Here is an 18849-nt window from a genome sequence, read left to right on the forward strand (position 1 = left end):
GAGACCCAGAATTTGCCAGTGTACACTACTGAGGTATATTTTCAATGTGAGTCGCAACCATTCACTGAGGCCTTCAGAAAAGGCCAAGGATCTTCTCTCCAGTGTATAAAACTATTGAAAAGCGTTTTTGTTTTCAGTTGGGACTGATTTCAGCGTAAATACAGACTCATAGTTTTACAAAACTAAACAAAAGAAATCTTCTACAGTATTTAAGCCTGAACATGAATTAGAAACATGAATTCTGCCCCCCCCCAAAAAAAAAAAAAAAAGTAATAATGGCTTATTTGAAGTATGGAAGACATGGTGATCAGCAATCAACTCATGGATGTTACTTTCACAATAGCAGTTAACAGACACAACAGTCATTAATTACAACGATCTAAAACATTTTCAGTGACAGGAGAAAAAAAAGAAACTTCAACAGTGTTTGAGACTCCAGAAAAAAGAGATGTCTTAATGCATATACATATGGAGGGATTACAGAGAGGATATAGTTTGTTCTGTATTAAATCTCTTTAAAAACAATGTACAAGAGTGAGGAAAAAAAAAACCTTTCCCATCACAACAGTGTATAAATGGAACCAGAAGTGAGTATTTAAAGGCACTTGGGGCACCTCATCTTTTTCCTCACACACAGTTGCTTTGAATGAGAAAATGGTAGTCAGAGTATGACGAGAACTCTCCTTCGGTGGCACAACTCACTTCACTCTGTCAATGAAAGGCACATAGAGATAGCAGTCAGCAACGGTGTCTGTACTCAAACCAATTAACGTAATAAACAGTTATGTCCACATGTGGCACATTCATAACTTTACTCACAGACGGGGAGACGCGGAAGTGATAGGTGATGTCCTGGAAAGACAGCACAGACACAGACCACAGGTGGCGAGTCCCCTTAGAGAAAAGTCACATAAAATAAGTAAAAATACTAGTTACACATTCTGGTGTGACACATAAGGACAAAATGAGGAAATGTGTTTTAATTAAGTGATAGCTAATGAGCAAGTGTATGATATATACCTTTGTTGACGTACTATGACCACCGTAGAGCTCTGCTTCTGTGTGGTTTGAGCATAAACGTCCCCTCGTGACTCCACATTGTCGTACCCACACGTTGTTTGTGGATCTACGATGAGTTGGCAAGGCATAAATTTACTGGTACATTGTCTCATTGCAAATTTCTACTCATCTCATAAAAAACTGAAATTACATAATTATGAATTAATTTGAGGTCAAATATTAGTTGTAAATTGTGTTGAGTTTACGATTTCTAAAAGGATTTCCTTGACAGAACAGCTTAGAGCCGAATGCTAAGAGCAATTTCTGATTGAAAAGGTTATTCTCATATTTATTATGAGCATGAACAGAGTGAGCGCACTCCCTGATAGAATGAACCCAAACGACATAGCTATTTTTCTAAAACTGTTAGGAATTGAATTTTCACTGTCAAAACAAAACGTCAGTGTTGCGTGTGTGCAGTTGTGATGATAGTGTGCTGTTTATATACTCACGTCATGTACAAAGTGATTTGTGAGAGGGAGGAATTTCTTTTTCCATGGAGTGATACTGTGTAACTAAAGTCAACACAGAGAGAAGTAGTATCAGCCTACAGTTACCTAAAGTCAAATCTGGATTTTGGACTCAAGGTGTTCAAATGATACAAAGTGGCAAATTAAAGTAAAAGAAAGAGTAATCGGACACAATAGATACAAATTCTTGGCGTGACGAGTCTGATAACATCATGCAAAGACATTTTAATTTGACTTCACGTTGTCACTAATCTGTTCGGCATCAGTAAAAATATATTTACCTGCAGCTCTTCGGTGTTGCGCAACTTTGCGCTGCGATCTCTTGGTTCGTCTCCACAATATGCAGCCTAATCAGAGAGGGAGCTGACCTTCCTCCTGCACAAGTGAGAAAAGCTGCATTGGTAACAGTAACATCCCTCTGTACAAGTTTTATATGCTGCTTTCAAACAAATGACTTTATTGTGTTTGGATAGAGCACATTATGTGTGTGAAGAAAGAGTTACCCTTTGAGTGTAAGCTGCGTTGTCTTCGTGGTAATTGCTGACCCCCAGGGAGACGGTTAGCAGTTCCCCCTTCTTCCAGGTCTGTAGGTGCCGGCTTTTTGGATTTAGCAAAGTATAAGGGTGCTAAGGTGTGACTCAGCCGGTTTCTACCATGGCCATCTTTCTCCAACTGTCTGGACTTGCCCTTCTTATTCACAGTGCCTGGTGTGGGAACCAGGCTGCCTACATCTAGAGAAGGAGGAGAATTTACCAATTCTCAAGACAAATAAATACTGTACTGAAACGCATCTCATGTTTGTTGACTCACCTGTTGTGGATTGGTTGTTACTCAGTGTCAAGACTGTAGTTGATTGGTTGTTTATAGCTGTGGTTGAACAGCAAGCTACAACATCCACGAGAGAATGAGAGAAAAGGATCACGTCTAAGTAGAATATATGTATTCGCTCATAAATTCTGAATGAGCAGAGTTTCAAAGTGTGGTTTCTTGCAGGGAGCGGACAGCTGTCGCTTGAGAGGAGCTTTACAGGTTTGAATTAGCCCTGAACAGATCAGGCCAGACTGGAGGCTACAGTCATTTGCTGAAATGAAAGTGTGAGACGGGCCGGGGCTGACTGGTTAGTGTGCTAACTTTCTGGGGGAAATTGTGCGATCAGCGGTGTTGCTTTGGACAGCTGGAGACAGCTCATAGCAAAGAAAAGGAATGAAGTTTAATGCTGAACTCACAGTTTTTCCTCTAGCAAATAGATGTTAATGCTAACAGAATACAAGAATACATAACGACAGCAAAACTTTAAAGCGCCTTTAAATGTACTTTTCCAAACCAGATTAAAGATGGTTTTGATCCTACAGGTCACTCACCGGATGCAGGGGTAGTGGATAGTGGCGTGTATGTACTCTTGCGTGAAGAGCCCAGCGCGGCTCTGGACCTGCGAAAATCAAATGAGTCAGTGCAGTAGGTGGAGGCCAAGCTTCAGATAAAAGTAATGATGCATTTAAAAGGTCATTCGTATTAGGGTGTTAAGACACATGACTCATGACCTTGATCTCCTTTCAGACAGGACAAACCAAGCACCCAACACCCAACTAAACAATCAAAGATAAGGGCCAAAGAGTAGATCAGAAAATTAAGAGTTGCAGGAAAGACAGGTGCTGAGAGCCTACCATGGACAGACAGGTGGACAGAAAGTTACAGTGGCAGTGAAGATGGGCATCCAAGAGATGTAGAGTACACAGGAAGGAACATAGCTACAGAAATCAGGGACAGACATCATCATCATTCTGGGAGATATTAAAGAAGAAAGAAGTGGATAATTGATCAAAGCACAACTGTGTGATTTCATCCAAAGCACTTACGCATCTTTCTCTGCGACGTCTCCTCTGTGGTGAAGAGTCAGCACGTACAGGACAGACATGGAAATCACGCTGTAGGAAGACACATAGAAATACAGCAGATTATTGCGTCATCACAGATAGCCCTGTCCATCCAACCAGTACCTTTTCGAACACATTCCCCTTCAGTCTCACCTGAAGGCCATGACTACGACCAGTGCCAGGATGGTTCCCTGCATGAACCTTTGACTGATGCAGCCTTGATCTGGAGTCGAGTTCTGAAATTTAAAAAAGCACATTACAAACCGCAAACAGCTGCGATGCCGCTTTTCACTAATTACACTATTTTACATACACTAATTATCACCACCAACCTTACTCCCCGGTTTGACTATCTTCTTCTTGAGCGGGCCACTTCCTGTCCTGCTGAAATAGCTCCCTGATTGGCTACACGGACAAGAGTGGCAAAAGAAACACATGGCTTTTTTTCTGCTCATACAAGATGCTCTCTGTTGACATGTAAAGTGCGATCTTCAAATTGCTGTCGATTGCTCACGGCTCTCACCTGACAGTGCCTCCACTCACAGTGCTCTTCATGCTGTCGAGACGACGCAGTTTGGCCAGTTTCCGACTCCAGCGCTCCAGTTCGTCTATACGAGTCTCCAGATTATCTGTCAGCTTACATAGCTCCTTCACTGCCCCCACATTCTCCATGAAGATACGTTCCTGTGAGAGCCATTAGAGTGTGTAATGGGAGTTTGTGCTGTATCCGTGTGTGTGTGTGTGTGTGTGTGTGTGTGTAATGGTTACCTTGTTCACAACTAACAGGTTGGGAATGGTTTCTCCATTGGCGCAGACAACATCACCGCCCTCCTTCACTGCTTCAGGCAGGATTTGCTGAACCTCCTGAGCAATAACTCCTACAACAGGATATAAGAAGTGTTGAAGTTAAAAAGGGCAGGAAAGGCCTGACAAGATTCACAGGCACAGGACATGTGTGTGCATAATTCTGCACCAAGAGGAAAGAACAGATCCATTTTCGACGCATTGAGGTGATAATATGATAAACAGTGTACAGAGAAATGAGATGATGGAGCTAAACATTTAAATTTGAGCATAGGTTATTCATGAAGTTGTTACCAGTCTCTGCAGTGTTCTCTATGCCCACGGTGGCAGCAAACTCAGGCTTATACTGATAATGGACGAGCCTCATCTGAGAAATCCGTTTCAAATTGTCTGTTGTGTCGACCTACACACAGGCAGAGTGACAAAGACACCCATGCAGATGGTATGAAAACACAATGCTCATGATGCAGATGAAAATGTTCAAATCAATTACAATGAAAAGACAAAATTCAAAGTGAAACTGCTCAGTGTGGAGGACTGTGCTGAGCATGGGCCTATGTATGACGTGATGCATGATGACAAGCACAAAGCACACAGTGACGCACTGACAGTTTGGAAACACACACAAGCATACACCCATATACATACACACTGAGTGTCATCCTGACCTCTTGGACATTTTCTTTGGCCCTTATGTCAGACGGGTGCACCAGAGAGCCCATGATTTTCACGTTGCCGTGGACGACAAGGGCTTCGTCGGGCCGATCAGTGTTGATGCCGACTCTTCCATGATGGTACACCGAGTCTGGAAGTTGGCCACGCTGCCACAGCACCTCATTGTCACTTTCAAACTGGCCTGGGTTAGATGCCTGTAACAGAGAGAGAAAGAAAAGGGTGCACAGACAAACTGTGGTTCAGATATTTCTACAGATTTGCTAAAAAGATGAAAATAACTGTAACGGTGAAGGAGTAGTCTGAAATTTTGGTACAATTTGCTTATTTGCCTTCTTGATGAGATATAGATCAAATCAAATCAGATTTATTTATTTATCCGATGAGCAGATTGACATTTTTTCTGTTTTGCTTGCTTTTTTGTTGTTCTTTTATGCTATGATAGGCTAACTAACTAACCAGATAGAAATGAGGAAAGGAAGCAAATAAGTGCGTTTCCCAAAATGTGGAACTACTCCTTTAACACAAAGTGAAGCCATAGAAAGATTCACATTTTAGCATGTAGCTTAGCCAGTGTTTAACTTCACTGAATGAGCAAAGATATTGATTAAGCTGGGATTTCCTTAAAGCACATTTAGTCAGAAACAGGAAGAGGAGTGTATAGCTTTCAAACTGCTCCTCTGATGCTTAAAGGCTCATATAAGAGTCGACCATCGCTGTCCAGTGAAAACCATGCATCTCAAAATCTGTGGAGTTCAAATTTCTACATGAACTGAGGGAAAGCAGCAAAACTTTCTTTATATGTTGAGATTTATTTTTTTCCTCCTAGTTCTTAAGATAAATAAATTATTAAAAACCCCACTGCATAGGACACATGATGTTTACCGAACAAGGACAACAGAACTTTCATGGACTGAACTCCCGAAACGGTTAATTAGCAATTTGTAAGTATGTGGGGGATCACAGCAACAGCTGTAAAAGTAATGACAAGGCAGTAAATGGATAAAGTGTGGAGATCTACACAGATCAGATTTTAAAGTGGCAGTTGTTACATTAGACCAAAAGAAAGGTGTCACATTCACAAGGGATATAATTGTTGAAGGAGGCAGACAGACATGGCCAGACGTTACCCTGACGATGATCCTCTCAGACACGTGAGCAGCCACAGTGTAGCTCTGACTGTGGGACTGAGCATGCAGCGCCACCACCAGCATGAAATACCTGCAATAACAAAAACACACCATGAGAAATGTGACTGCTCGCTTTCACTGGACCGTAGTTGCTAAGATGTTGACGATGACGATAACCATGTGATGGTGTGTGTCACCTCTGGTCAGGATTTGGTTTGCCCTTCTTCCTCATGTTGTTGGCTGTAGTCTCGCTGAAGTGGAGCCGTCCCACTGTGACTTTTGTGACCTGTTCTGGTGGCAAGGTGACACTGAAATAAAACCAAAAAAAAAAAAAGAAAAGATAAATCCTCTATCTTAAACTATTGTAGCTGTTTCAACAAAAGGATATTTTAATTCTGTCTTAAAACAACAACAGAAACGTATCCTAGTTTTCACCTGCCTGCTGTTCTTCCCTCTGTTTATACCATTCATTAATTTGTTTATGTGTCAGTGATGTGAGACCAAATCCATAACCCAAACTTTGTGTTAAAATGTTCTTCAGTCTCTATTGAAGTTACACACAGTGGTGTGAAAGTTCCACCACCTGTAACTTCAGCTGGAGCTCACCATGGAAACATGGGAGACACCCTTTTTATTATGTCGCACTGATACCTCATATCAGCGCCAGATATATCTCTGGATAAATTACTGCACAAAATGAGGCCTACGGGTTTGTCCTTATGATGATGGGAGGCCCTTTTTATGGCTAATATAAAAGGGGAAGATCAGTTGCGTCAAGTCAAATTTGTTTTAGTTGGCTTCATAATGCGAGTTGTTTTATGATTAAGTTAAGTATTCAGACTCACAGCACTGGTTTGAAGGGTCTCTTGCTTCGGTCAGACTGTGACTGCTCCACACTGATGGACTGGTTCATGGCCTCCACCTTGGAATGTAAGAATGAAGAAAGAAAGAAATATACTAAATAGACAGATTTTGCAATCATCTGTCACATTGGTGATGTGTGTATATTCCCTTCAGTCACCTTTACTCCGTTGAGTTTGAGATAGAAGCAGTCGATGGGCTGCAGACCGTCATTTGTCTTGATGTACTTGGGGTCTCCCAGCATGCCTATGTACACTGTGACCTGGAAATGGTTCTTCTTCTGGCAAACAAAAGCATCATCAGCCAAGGAGAAGTTGAAACCCTTGTCAGCATCCACCCGGTATGTTGGCATTGGACTAAAAACAGAGAGAGAGAGAGACCAAAATACATGAGTGATGTGAATACAAAACTTATATGAACTCACGTTTCTCATAAGTTCAGTGCAATGTGGCATCGTCTTTCACTAGGGGGAGACTCTTTGACCCCGTTGCAACGGCTTCTGCATGTTTTCAGGGCCAAACACACACAGATGCTTCTGGGGTAAATGTAAAAACGGACAGGAGACGTAGCAAATCCTTTGATTTTTCTATTTTTCTGTTGCAATGGACACTTTTAAGTATGATGATTATGATTTAAGGAGCCGTGCATCATTGTTTGGGACTCCTGGAAACACTTGTTACCTCTGAGGAGCCCCTGGGCCTCCATTTAGGTGACATTATTTTACTACACAGAAGACTGCTCCTGAGAGAAATTCACGAAAACCCTCTGCCTCTTTTGCATAGGTGTGGTGTGCTCAAAGTTGTGATGGGCAACCAGGTGGTTGTGATAACACATCTGCAAGGTCTTGTGAGTTCATTGTAACCTTCCTCCCTATCTATACTTCTTTCAAATTTGGCATTGCAAAAGCACAAGTAGGTGCACATTAATTTATCCCTTTACCCCCTCCTCATGAAACCCTGTGCTGGTTCACTCCCCCGCACAGCTCACTTCTGAAGAATTTGTAGAACTCTGTAACCCTTCTAGTCCTTTGCCACTCCCCCTGTACAATTTGCTAAATTATCCATTTAAACAATTATAACTGCTTTCGTTTTTGACTCTGAAGAAAGTATGTGGCTCGCTTCGTTCCAAAATAAAGACCTCAAAAAGCACAGGTGTGCCAAAATAAATCCCACCCACAGCTCTTTGCAGTTCGCATCATACAGTGGTGTCCACTTGTTCTGCTGGTGAGGTTGCCACTTAATGCACTGATAGTTTGGGTCCAAGTATGCGTTGTCTGCATCCTGCATTAAACCTGCGACAAAGAGTTTGAAATGGCAGCAATTAAAATAGGACCAAAGACAGCTCAGAATGTCCAGAACTGCTCTACAAGTATCTTTATCTGAGTCAGAGTGAAAGGGTCGAGGGTAAGAGCAGGTGAGGATGAGGTAGAGGAGATGAGGAAGAGAAGAAAGATGCCTGCCTACCTGGTTCTTGTTTGATGATACCTGTGAGGATTTGGGAATTGAGCGTGCTGTTTGGAGAGTCTGAGTGCTTCCTCTTCTTGGCCTGGTGAACAGGGATGCCACTGTGTGAGGAAATGGAATCTAGGTCAAAAGCTGTGCACATCATTTCTCCCTTCTTGTCATACCCTGAGTTCCAACCCCCCTCCCTTCTTCCCTCCCCACCGTATATCTTCATGACTCACTCTTGCCCCTGAGGATGCTGCAGGAGCTGATGAAGCATCTGTGTCTGCTGCATGTCTCCACTTCCGCTCGTGGCCAGGGCAATGGGGTACTGCGATATCACAGGCTCGGGCTTTAGGTACATGTCCCGATGCATGCTGGGATAGTGCCCATGTGGTGGAAGGGGTGGCGTTGGGGTCATATGACACATGTTCTCTGGTGTCATGGTCCTGATCATGTGCGGATCTAAATGAAAAGCAGAGATGGAGCTTATTCTTTATTCAATCATACAGGCTGTTTGCACAAAGAGTAACCTGAAGCCTCCTCAGCATCTATCTCTGCTTTAGATTTCATCTCACCATCCTGCTCCGCTTTCCTCCAACCTTGGCTAAAGGTACTTTCCAGTCTGAAACAGTGTTCAGACTGGAAGGATGCCAATCAGATAACACTATTCCACACCTTTTTATATATAGGCAAGACTAACACAGGTGCATGAATGGTAAGTAAGTACAGTAACAATTACTTTGAATATTGCTGTTCAACTTGCATATTGTACATGAAAACGCAAACTTTCTAGACAAACTGCAGATTAATAAATGGCAGATGTAAGCAGTTTTTTGTGACCTCAGGCATTGACTTGTTTGCACAAGACTTCAATTTCTCCTCACCTGTATAAAAACAAAGAAGTGATGAGTAACAGATATTGGCTAAAAGGAGGAAGTCGCTGTGACCGATCTTTGAATACTTTGCTAACATCTGACTGAGTAAGTGCAGTCTACACATCGGGAGACCGTTTTGTTTCTTACATTGTCCACACGGAAGCAAAAAATTACTTACCATTCACCTGCTGTGGAGAGTACGGCTCTGAGCTGGAGTCCGGTGGGGACTCAGGTAGTGTCCTATAAACCACATAACAGAAAGCAGTACATGTTATATTCACTAATATAATATTTTCATGCTTTCAAAATATTAGAAATGGTAAAACAGTACCATGCTTCCAGTTGGAAAACTTCTATATTCTTCTTATTTTCTTTAGTTCTTATCATAGGCTTGTGTACGTCAGGACTTTTTTTTTTTTTTTTTTTTTTTGCAGGTTGTAATTTGACTCTCTCTCTGCCTGTTATCAGTCTCCCTCCCCCTCTTGACCAGCTAATGCTTTATTTGTACAAATGAAGCTTAATCAAGAATCGAGTATTGATTGCATAATGGACCTGCAGCAGGGTGTGTATCTGGTTTCGTTGTGCGCTTAAAAAAAAAAACACTGCGTCATATGCTGTAACTTCTGCATGTTTTCATTTTGAAATGTGAGTGGGAATTTTTCCTAAGAAAATTCTAAGTATCAGCTCATTTGATATTCTCTCCCTCTTCACCTCTCCCCCCCCCCCCCACACACACACCATCCTTCTACCTCTGTGGAATCGTGCTCACCCTGGAGCGTAATGGCCCCGGTGCTCTGGTTTGATGTGAGCCTGTTGCTGCTGCTGCTGCTGTTGCCCCAGGCAGGGGTAATTGTGTCGGAGGCCCAGGGAAGGACCTGGAGGGTAGGCGTTCTGACAGTTAGGGGGCCCAGGTGGAGGGGCTCCTTGGCGAAGGGGAATAGGGGGGCTCACACCACACACCAACCCCCCTGAGGAGGACACTCCTGCCTGGGGAGATGAGTAATTTGGTCCTGGGGTGCTGTGGACCTCCGAGAAACAGCTGCAAGAGAGAAGAAGAGGCAGAAAAAAAGAGGGATTACCCTTATCAGAAAAAAACAAATTCCTTTGTAACAACATGATCTGATTCAGTTGGTGCGTGTTGTTTTGACGTTGCTGGGCTGCGGAGTCCCCACTGACATGTCAGTGCTATCGTCCTCCTTGCTGATGTACTCTTCCAGGATACTGGTGTCGATGTTGGCTGGCTCCAGAGAACTGGTAATATCATGACCTGTAGTGAAGGGAGGGTTGGAAACAGAGAGGGAGATGGAGAGCATCTGGGAATTAGCAACGGGAACCTTTCAGCAACTCCACACACTGACACAACAAGCGTCCACTGCTACAACTCCCTAAAAGACCAATCTGATGATATTATACAAAATCATTTTTGTATTATTATTCACAAAATGCAATCATCTTTTGCTTAAAACATGATGAATGTCTGCTGTGACTAACTGATCGGAAATGGTTGAGATTTCAAGGGTGGTCAACAGTCTAGTGATGTTAGTTGTCAATATAACAGATTACATTTGATTCAGTGCCTCTAGCAGTTTACATAGATGAAGTGGAATCACTCAGGTCTTCGGTCACTACTTCCATTTCACTCTCCTTTTCCACATCAGGAAAAAATAACAGTTCATGTAAAGTAACGCCATAATCACCAGATTTTGCTCTCCCTTTTTTCTTTTCTCACTGTAATTCTTTTATTACAGTGGGGATAAAGTAAAGGGCTGCTGCTTTTCATTTCGATTGGGATGATTTGAAATTTGTATGGTGGTACCAATATGTTAATTTTATAATTTCCTAATCATCCCCTTACTTACCATTACCAAAGCCTCATAAATCCCAAACACATGACCCCACTTAGTCGTTAAACACCGACATGTACAACAAGCACTTGTTTCTGTATATATTTAGAAAAGAATACATCACTTAGAATAAACTGAACTTTTCTATTGCTCACAGAATGATTCATGGGGAAATTTGTTTCAGGTTGTCAATGGTTGTCCCAAAGATGGAGGAAATGGAGTGAGTGGGGGCAGAAATGGGGCAGGATGGAGGGTGTGAAGCAGAGGGTGTGGGCCTGATATAAAGTGTGTGGGCAGGCATACCCTGGACTCTCACTCATACACTTATAAACACACACACACACACACACACACACACACACGCACACACACACTTTTTCTCAGATAGATTAAGCAGCTACTCAGTTGGGAATGCAAAGAATTTCTGTGTTAGCATTAGAAACAATTCTCTTTTCCCCATTTTTGTCTACTACTCTTTAATGAGTCAACTTTAGTCAGAAACTCAGACGAAATGTAATCTTTTTCTTACTATTGTCACAGATCCTTTCTTAACCGCCTACACACATTATTCACCACAATTTATTTAACGGATTATACCATCTTGTGAATAATGTGCTTGATCTCACCACAGGCCAGAGTTGACAAAGCGGGACAAACCACACATCGCGCATCAATCAACAAACCCACAAAAACCCGAAATACCATCCAAACAACCCAAAATGTAATGCTTAACACTATAAACCCTCGCATTAACACATGCTACGAGGAAAGTTCACACTGAGTGACTTGCTTCACCAGACAAAAACAGATGGTTAATGTCTTTTAATACATGCCTATGCAAGGGGAGAAAAGCAGGATGGTTCCCCTCAAATTAGATCCAGATGTGCACCCCACCCAAAAAGGCAGTAAATTTAAACTGGCGGGCCTGATAAGGTTAAAATACAGAGATGGTAGGTGAGGGGAGGGTACATAGATGGAGGCCGAAGAGAGTGAAGTCAAGAAAGACAGATAACCAGCTTGATGTCCAAGGATGGAATAATAGAGAGAGGAATCTGTGAGGAAAATGTCAGAGCGTATTCTGTATGAATCAGGCCTGTCGTGAAGGCCAGCTTTGTGTCCAAGAGCTCACTGTGGGAGCACAGTCAAGTTCAAGTTAAAAGTGGCTGAAGTTTAAGACCTAGCTTGAGAAAGAAAAACTACTACCAAGGCCCATCGTTGTAGGATTATTATTATTATTTTGGAATACAGTTTTTTCTCAGGACCATGAGATAAGAATGTGGAAACAGTAGATCTGGGTTTCATTAAAAAAATTGTTGGAAATAAAATCATCTGACCAGCTCTTAATAAAAATATGTCCGGCACCTGGCTTAGCCAGAGCTTTTTATTATTATTATTATTATTATTATTATTATTTTAGACTACTCAGATAAAATTATTTGATAGAAGCACTGCTGGAAATAAATGCCTCTCATTTCTCATTTCCATCAGTCTGCACCACAGTGGCTGATTTGGTTATTGAACTGGATCTTAAGTTATATAACCAACCTCGACAACCAACATAATTACTGTAAAAGTTGACTGAAAGAAAGTAGAAAGTTAACAGTTTCACACATCACTGCACAGAAACAGCAAATGTTAAGTAAAACTAAATCAAAGATGGCAAACTACATAAGGATTTCAATGGCCCCGAATCTAAATCTGAGCAAGTCCCCAACATTGAAATTGTCACAAGACCACATACGACACAAGTATGGCTGCCACATTGCAAGTGTCCTGTAGGTTTGCTGATGGACATCTTTAATGAGACGGGACACATTCGTTTCTGGAACTTTTTACAACCCTTAAACTGCAAACCAGAGCGTTGCCATGTCACATCTCACTCCCTCACTCGTCTTCAACCACTTATCTGGGTGCTGGAGCCAATTCCAGCTCACACTGGGTGAGGGCGGGAGACACCCTGGACAGTTAGCCAGTCCGGCACAGGGCCACCACACAGAGACAGACAGAGACCAACAACCTCTCACACCTATGGACAATTTAGAGTCACCAATTAACCTAAACATGATGTCCTTGGATGGTGAGAGGAAACCGGAGTACCTTGAGGAAAACATGCAAACTCTGGATAGAAAGCGCTGGGCCCCAGAACCAAACCCACAACCTTCTTGTTGTGGGGCAACAGCGCTAACCACTATGCCGCCATGCTGCCACATGCCACATCTGTAATGGTTGAAATTTTATTCATTGTGTGCTGTCCCTCTGTAGATAAAGAATAGAAAGAATAAATAAACTAACTGTAACCACTAAATTGGTGACTCAGTTGAGTTTAACTTGCTGTGAACTGGATGTGTAAATTTCCCTGTCCTCTATGTTTTTCTCTATCCAGCTGTGTCCAACAAGAAACAGTGAAATGATTGTCAGTCAACTTCGATACAGACTGGCCTTTTGAGAGATTAGGGCTGAGAGGGGAGCGTGTGCGTGCATGTGTGTAAGCATTTGCGTGCATGTCTATGTGTGCGCTTGTTTGTCTGTGTGTGTGTGTGTGTGTGTGTGTTATGCCACCATTTCAATGCTTGAGTTGTCAGGGCAGTAATAATCTAAACACATCAACACAAACAGAGGGCTTAGTGTGCGAGTGGCCATTAAACATGGTTTGACTTATATCGTTCTGTCAAAGGCTACAAACAGCAAACAGCTTTTCATTGCATGTTTTTCAAAATAGTTGCGTATAAGGTCGTGGTGTTCACAACTATGCTGAATGAACATTAAACCTGAATTTCTACATTTTTTTTTAAGACTTAATCAAAATTTTTCACAGATTTCTTCCTCTAATTGAAGTTTGTATAGCCCTCACATGTGTGTGTTAATAATTAAACACTTATACTATCTGACTAAGGAGGAACAAAGTCCATCTGATTATCAAACAAAGCAGAATTAACTTGGCCACACAGTTACCACAACGCACATATAAAAACACAGCACAGGCAGTGGACACAGCTATTAAACGTCAAATCCCATCCTATACAAATAATTTACAAAGGCTTTGCAACAAAAACAAATAAATAAATAAAACTCATCTTTTTTTTTCGAGTCATACAATGTGTTATTATAACATGTAAACCTGAATTTCTGATTCTGATTTTAAACAGCCACACCATCTCTCAATTTTTCCCTTTAAAGCTTAGGCCCCTGAAAAAAAATCAAGCAAAACTAGCCAGGTGTATCTTACTGCTGTTAATGTAACCAAAGTACAAAAGCAAATATCACAGCTGCTGTAGAAACTGCTCACCAGACTAGAAACACAAGAATTGTATCGTGTGACTATCTTTAACACAGAAATACGAGGAGACTACGAAAGGAAACATGCCAAGTCTACAGAGGAAAGTGTTAAAAGAGGCCAGACGCAGCCTGAGAGTTGTAGACCTTCTCCATTTGTTTACAGGACAGGGTTACTGATGTAAGGGTGAAGAGCATTGCTATGACACGATGGACTAATAAATCACATCAAAAGAGGAGCAGAGCGGACAGAGCGGCAGTGTACCTGCACGTAGCCAAAGCATGTTGACGTCCTTGAGATGAAAGCACCTGAAACAGAAGATGAGAAGAACAATTCCTCTCTATTTTTCACATGTTTCCCTATTCGGGCTGGAGGACTTTCTTTTTCAGATCTGAGAGGCGCAGATCAGGGTAACAAGTCTATCCATCTGTGCATGCCTATGTGCATAAGCATAGTGTGTGTGTGTGTGTGTGTGTGTGAGAAAGAGAGAGAGAGAGAGAGAGAGAGAGAAAGAAATGCTCGCAGAGTGTTATAATGAGGATTATTTCCCCAGTCATGAGAAAGGGCTGTACCAGGCTACCACACACAGCCCTTGTCGCACACAAGCACTGGTCGCACCGGTGGACCTGGCTCAGGAGATTACAGGAGTGACAAGGCTGGGACTGGGACATGGAGGGAGGCTGGAAAAAAAATGCAACACCGCAAATGTCAGGTTGAGTTTGAGGGGCCTGTGGTAGGAGAGAAGACGCCAGAAGTAGAAGAGAAAGGTATGGAGGAAGGAGAGGCTAAGGAATACATGGAGGAAAAATTGAAACAGGATGTGAAGATGACGACCTGATAATGCTCAGAGCTAAGAGTTACTTGAGAACAAGAGACTGATATTTTGCTTTTAGGAAATTCTGCTCCTGAATTACTGCTGATTACGGATTCTCAGATATGCAAGCCAAACATCTCATAGCATCCTTGAGCATTCCTACAGGGTTGAGTTCATCCATGAACAGCATTCACTGGCTGAAGATTTCTCACTCAGTACTGATGGGAGTGATGCACGACAATGAAAAACTAAAACCCACTCAAAAGCACCATAAGCCACTGTAAGCCTGGCTGCTCAGAAACAATACATTCCACTGACTGCACTGGCCGATTTGATTTGTTAAGCCCATAAATCAGAGGGACATGCCAAGATTCACAAGTGATGTGGAGCACAGTGAGACTTAATAAGAGTTTTGATTTAGTGTCACAGGTGAGGAGTTGTTTGGCTTTCAAAGGCAAATGTTGAGTGAGAATGCGATTAATCCATCTCTAGATGTTTAGTAGCTGGGGAATATGCTTTATTTCAGTTTTATTTCAGGCAGGTTTAACGACAACATCCTATAGCTGTTCATCTCAGAGCGTGGCTTTCAGACACACTTTCAGACACACTGGCAGGTCATTTCACACAGACATTCATGGTGTGCAGAAGATGAGCCCTACTGACTTTGAAGATTCGTCTACTAGCAACATCATGAGGTCAACGTTTTTATGTATTCCATGAAATTCAACTCATCGTCTACTTACAGGATTAGCACCCATTTTACATTAAGTACTCAGTGAATGCCGGTTACTTTGTTGGTCCCTGCCATCTCGACAAGGGTGTGCAGTTTTACTTTGTAGTTTTCAGTGAAAACACAAACCTTCCAAAGCATTCACCACTATTACTGTATTCAGCTGTACTATTTTTTTATGATAAGTTTGGTTATGGTAGCATGCATAGATACTAAACATAGATGGTGGACATGGACACGATAGGCCCGCTAAATATCAGCATGTTAGTTTGTTGGTTAGCTTCTGACTTCAGCAGAATGAATCAATCAATTATTAATTTGCAAGAAAATTGATCTGCAACTTTTTGGTTTCAAAATTGTGAAACATTGATTCCATTCTCAGAAGTTAAGTTTTGTTTTTTTGCTTTGTTTTATGTGACTGTATGTTTTGTCACAAAACAGGAAAAGTTATGGCATCACTTTGACTTCATTCAGACTATGTAACGAGCTATTCATTGAGAGGTTAATCAGCTGATTAACTGTCAGGTTGGGCCCTGAGTATAACATCATGACACCATTGGCATCACTGTAGATAAATACTCTTGTAAAATCTACTGATTTATATTTATTTTAAGTGTTTGAGTGATTTCTCTTCCACACAAATTTTCTAATTATTGGTGACATGCTGAGATTCGTGCTACAGTTACATTAAGTCTTTGGTTGTCTAAGGATGGGCCGTTACGTGGAATAACACAATATAGCAGCAGTAAACGTGATTGTCCTTTGTGTGTGCTTGCTCGGCTCTGGCGGTGTGAGACAACTGTTTGTTGTCTAAGAGAGTCAGAGAGGAGAAGGTCAAGTTTTGAGGGGGTTGGTGGTTTAGCTGCGTTTCTCTCAACAGGCCAGTGAGTCTGCACTATCTCACCTCCTCACCCCGTCTGCTCACTGTCACTCTAATGGAGTCAGAGAGAGAGAGCCTGGAGAAAGCCAAATGCCCGAGGAGAAACGCCAGTCTCACCTCATTGTGTTTTAACAGTCACCAGGGCTATGCCAAGAATGTACACTGTGCATTAGTTTGAGTGTATACATATTTCACTAATCCCATTAAAACACAGTTTACCATTGTCAAAATACATCATGGTGCTATCTTTGTCTGAGTGCACATGTGTATTTGTGTGTGTGTGTGTGCGTGTGTGTGTGTGTGCGAGCATGTGTGCGTCAATCAGTGTGTTCTTTCAGGTAAAGATAAACGTGGACACTTTGACGAATTATCTAAAATTCCAAATTGAAGACTTAATGATTTTACTTACTGTCATCAGTTTAGATTCAGACCTGATGGCATGAAGGCTTGAATCCATGATCTCAGAAATGTATAACAAAGAGTTTGATTTGATGAAGGTAACTTTAAAGAAGCTTTAAAGAGAAAATCAGCATCCAAGGCAGCACCTACTGTATAATTCTCTTGGACAAGTTGGCGTTTTAGTGTAAGCAAGAGTGGCTGAAATAAAAGCTAGACCCAGAGTAAGAACATCTCTCCTACTCCCAATGCAAGAATGTAAACACACTAAATTCTTGTCAGAATGGCAAAGAACCTCCGACAGGAATTGGATTGGTGTGTATATCTGAGTCAACATTTTGTGTATAGTATAATAATGTTTAAAGTCTCTCTGCAGATAACTTATACATGAACCTCAGTCATTTTTCATTTGCACTTGACTCCTCCTGGTACACTTGACTTTAAGTTCTTTAATGAATCAGACGTGGAAAGTGGGAAACTATAAATCACAGAGCACAACTAACAACCGTGACAAGATGTAATTGTCTTGTTTGTGATACGTTTATATATTGCAGGAACATTACGCAGTAAGGTTCTTGGGATCGTCCATATATATATATATCCTGCCAGATTTAGACTTCATTAACTTAACTCAGTTCAATCCTGGCCATCAGGTTTATAAGACACAAAGATTAGATGCACAAAAAAAAAAAAAAAAATAAAATAAATATATATATATATATATATATAAATAAAAATAGTAAATTAGGTGAATAGCCTTTTTCCAAATGTAGAGAAAGTCAACATCAATGATTTGTAGAACGTATCAAATACCACATCTTTAGTTATCTGCTTCTTGGGAAATCGCATTGCATTGTCTGTAACACACACATGCACACGCACATTGTGCCACAGTTCCCTTGCAAAACACACCATTTATCTTGACTTAAATTCCTACACCATTCCACCTCTCAACCCCACCCTCCTCCATCTCTCTCTCTCTTTTTTTTTTTTTTTAGGATTCCCCGTTTAACTTGATCTGTTACCCATCACTAGCACTTAAGCTCCCTGCACCCTCCTGTAATCCTCCTGCGACTTGCATTTTTAGATTTCTTAAAAGATGAACATCCAAGGGGAAGCTTGAAGCAGAAAACAGGCTGCACATGAGCGTTGAGCTAATTTTCACTTTAAAGCCAGCAGACCTTTAAGATCACTGCAGATATTGTGTGATTGCAGTGATGTTAACCACCTGCCATGTTCATGCAGCAGTCAAAGCTTCTACACACCCAGGACTTAAACCACTGTCTCCATAAACTGCTAAACATGTTCTGAACAGTGAGGTAATACTGACCTCTCTCACTCTTTCACACACACACACACACACAGTTATATATATATATATACCTGCATGTGCTGTACTAAAGATAATTCTTACCTTCAAAAAATCTCTGTAACGCTTCTGTTTCATCTACTACGTCCATCCTAGCGGGTCCCACATAAAAAATCCATGAAAGTCTCCCCTCGTCCGAACCAAATCAATTCGGATTGGGGGAACTCTCACATATACATGACGGAATCCAGATGAGAGACGCGCTGACTTTTTCTTGATTTTCTTTACATGTGTCTACCAGAAGCGAAGAAACAAGCCTCTTCTCCTGATCGGCAGCCTGGCGCTGGATTCGGGTCCCTTGTGGCCAAACTTCTTCTGGTTCAGGCTGTAACTTCAAAACGAGTGTTTCATC

General features: G+C 41.6%; 1 protein-coding gene across 1 annotated transcript; it reads right to left on the reverse strand.

Annotated features, from left to right (window-relative positions):
* Positions 1–368: 368 nt before the first annotated feature.
* myrf (myelin regulatory factor) lies at positions 369–18588 on the reverse strand. The gene is made up of 27 exons (XM_029523408.1): positions 18543–18588; positions 10367–10457; positions 9960–10229; positions 9369–9430; positions 8555–8777; positions 8334–8434; positions 8047–8161; positions 7031–7226; positions 6855–6931; positions 6207–6317; positions 5995–6100; positions 4876–5076; positions 4502–4610; positions 4172–4281; positions 3927–4087; positions 3736–3808; positions 3557–3639; positions 3386–3454; positions 3194–3277; positions 2891–2958; positions 2340–2414; positions 2033–2260; positions 1811–1904; positions 1512–1574; positions 1021–1126; positions 820–894; positions 369–708 (listed from the first exon to the last, which is right to left on the reverse strand). Exons 1-27 carry the CDS (start codon positions 18586–18588, stop codon positions 628–630), a joined length of 3078 nt encoding a protein of 1025 aa, XP_029379268.1. The 3' UTR covers positions 369–627.
* Between the last annotated feature and the right edge of the window lie 261 nt (positions 18589–18849).

Source organism: Echeneis naucrates, chromosome 16, assembly GCF_900963305.1.
Source record: "Echeneis naucrates chromosome 16, fEcheNa1.1, whole genome shotgun sequence".
Classification (NCBI taxonomy): Eukaryota; Metazoa; Chordata; class Actinopteri; order Carangiformes; family Echeneidae; genus Echeneis; species Echeneis naucrates.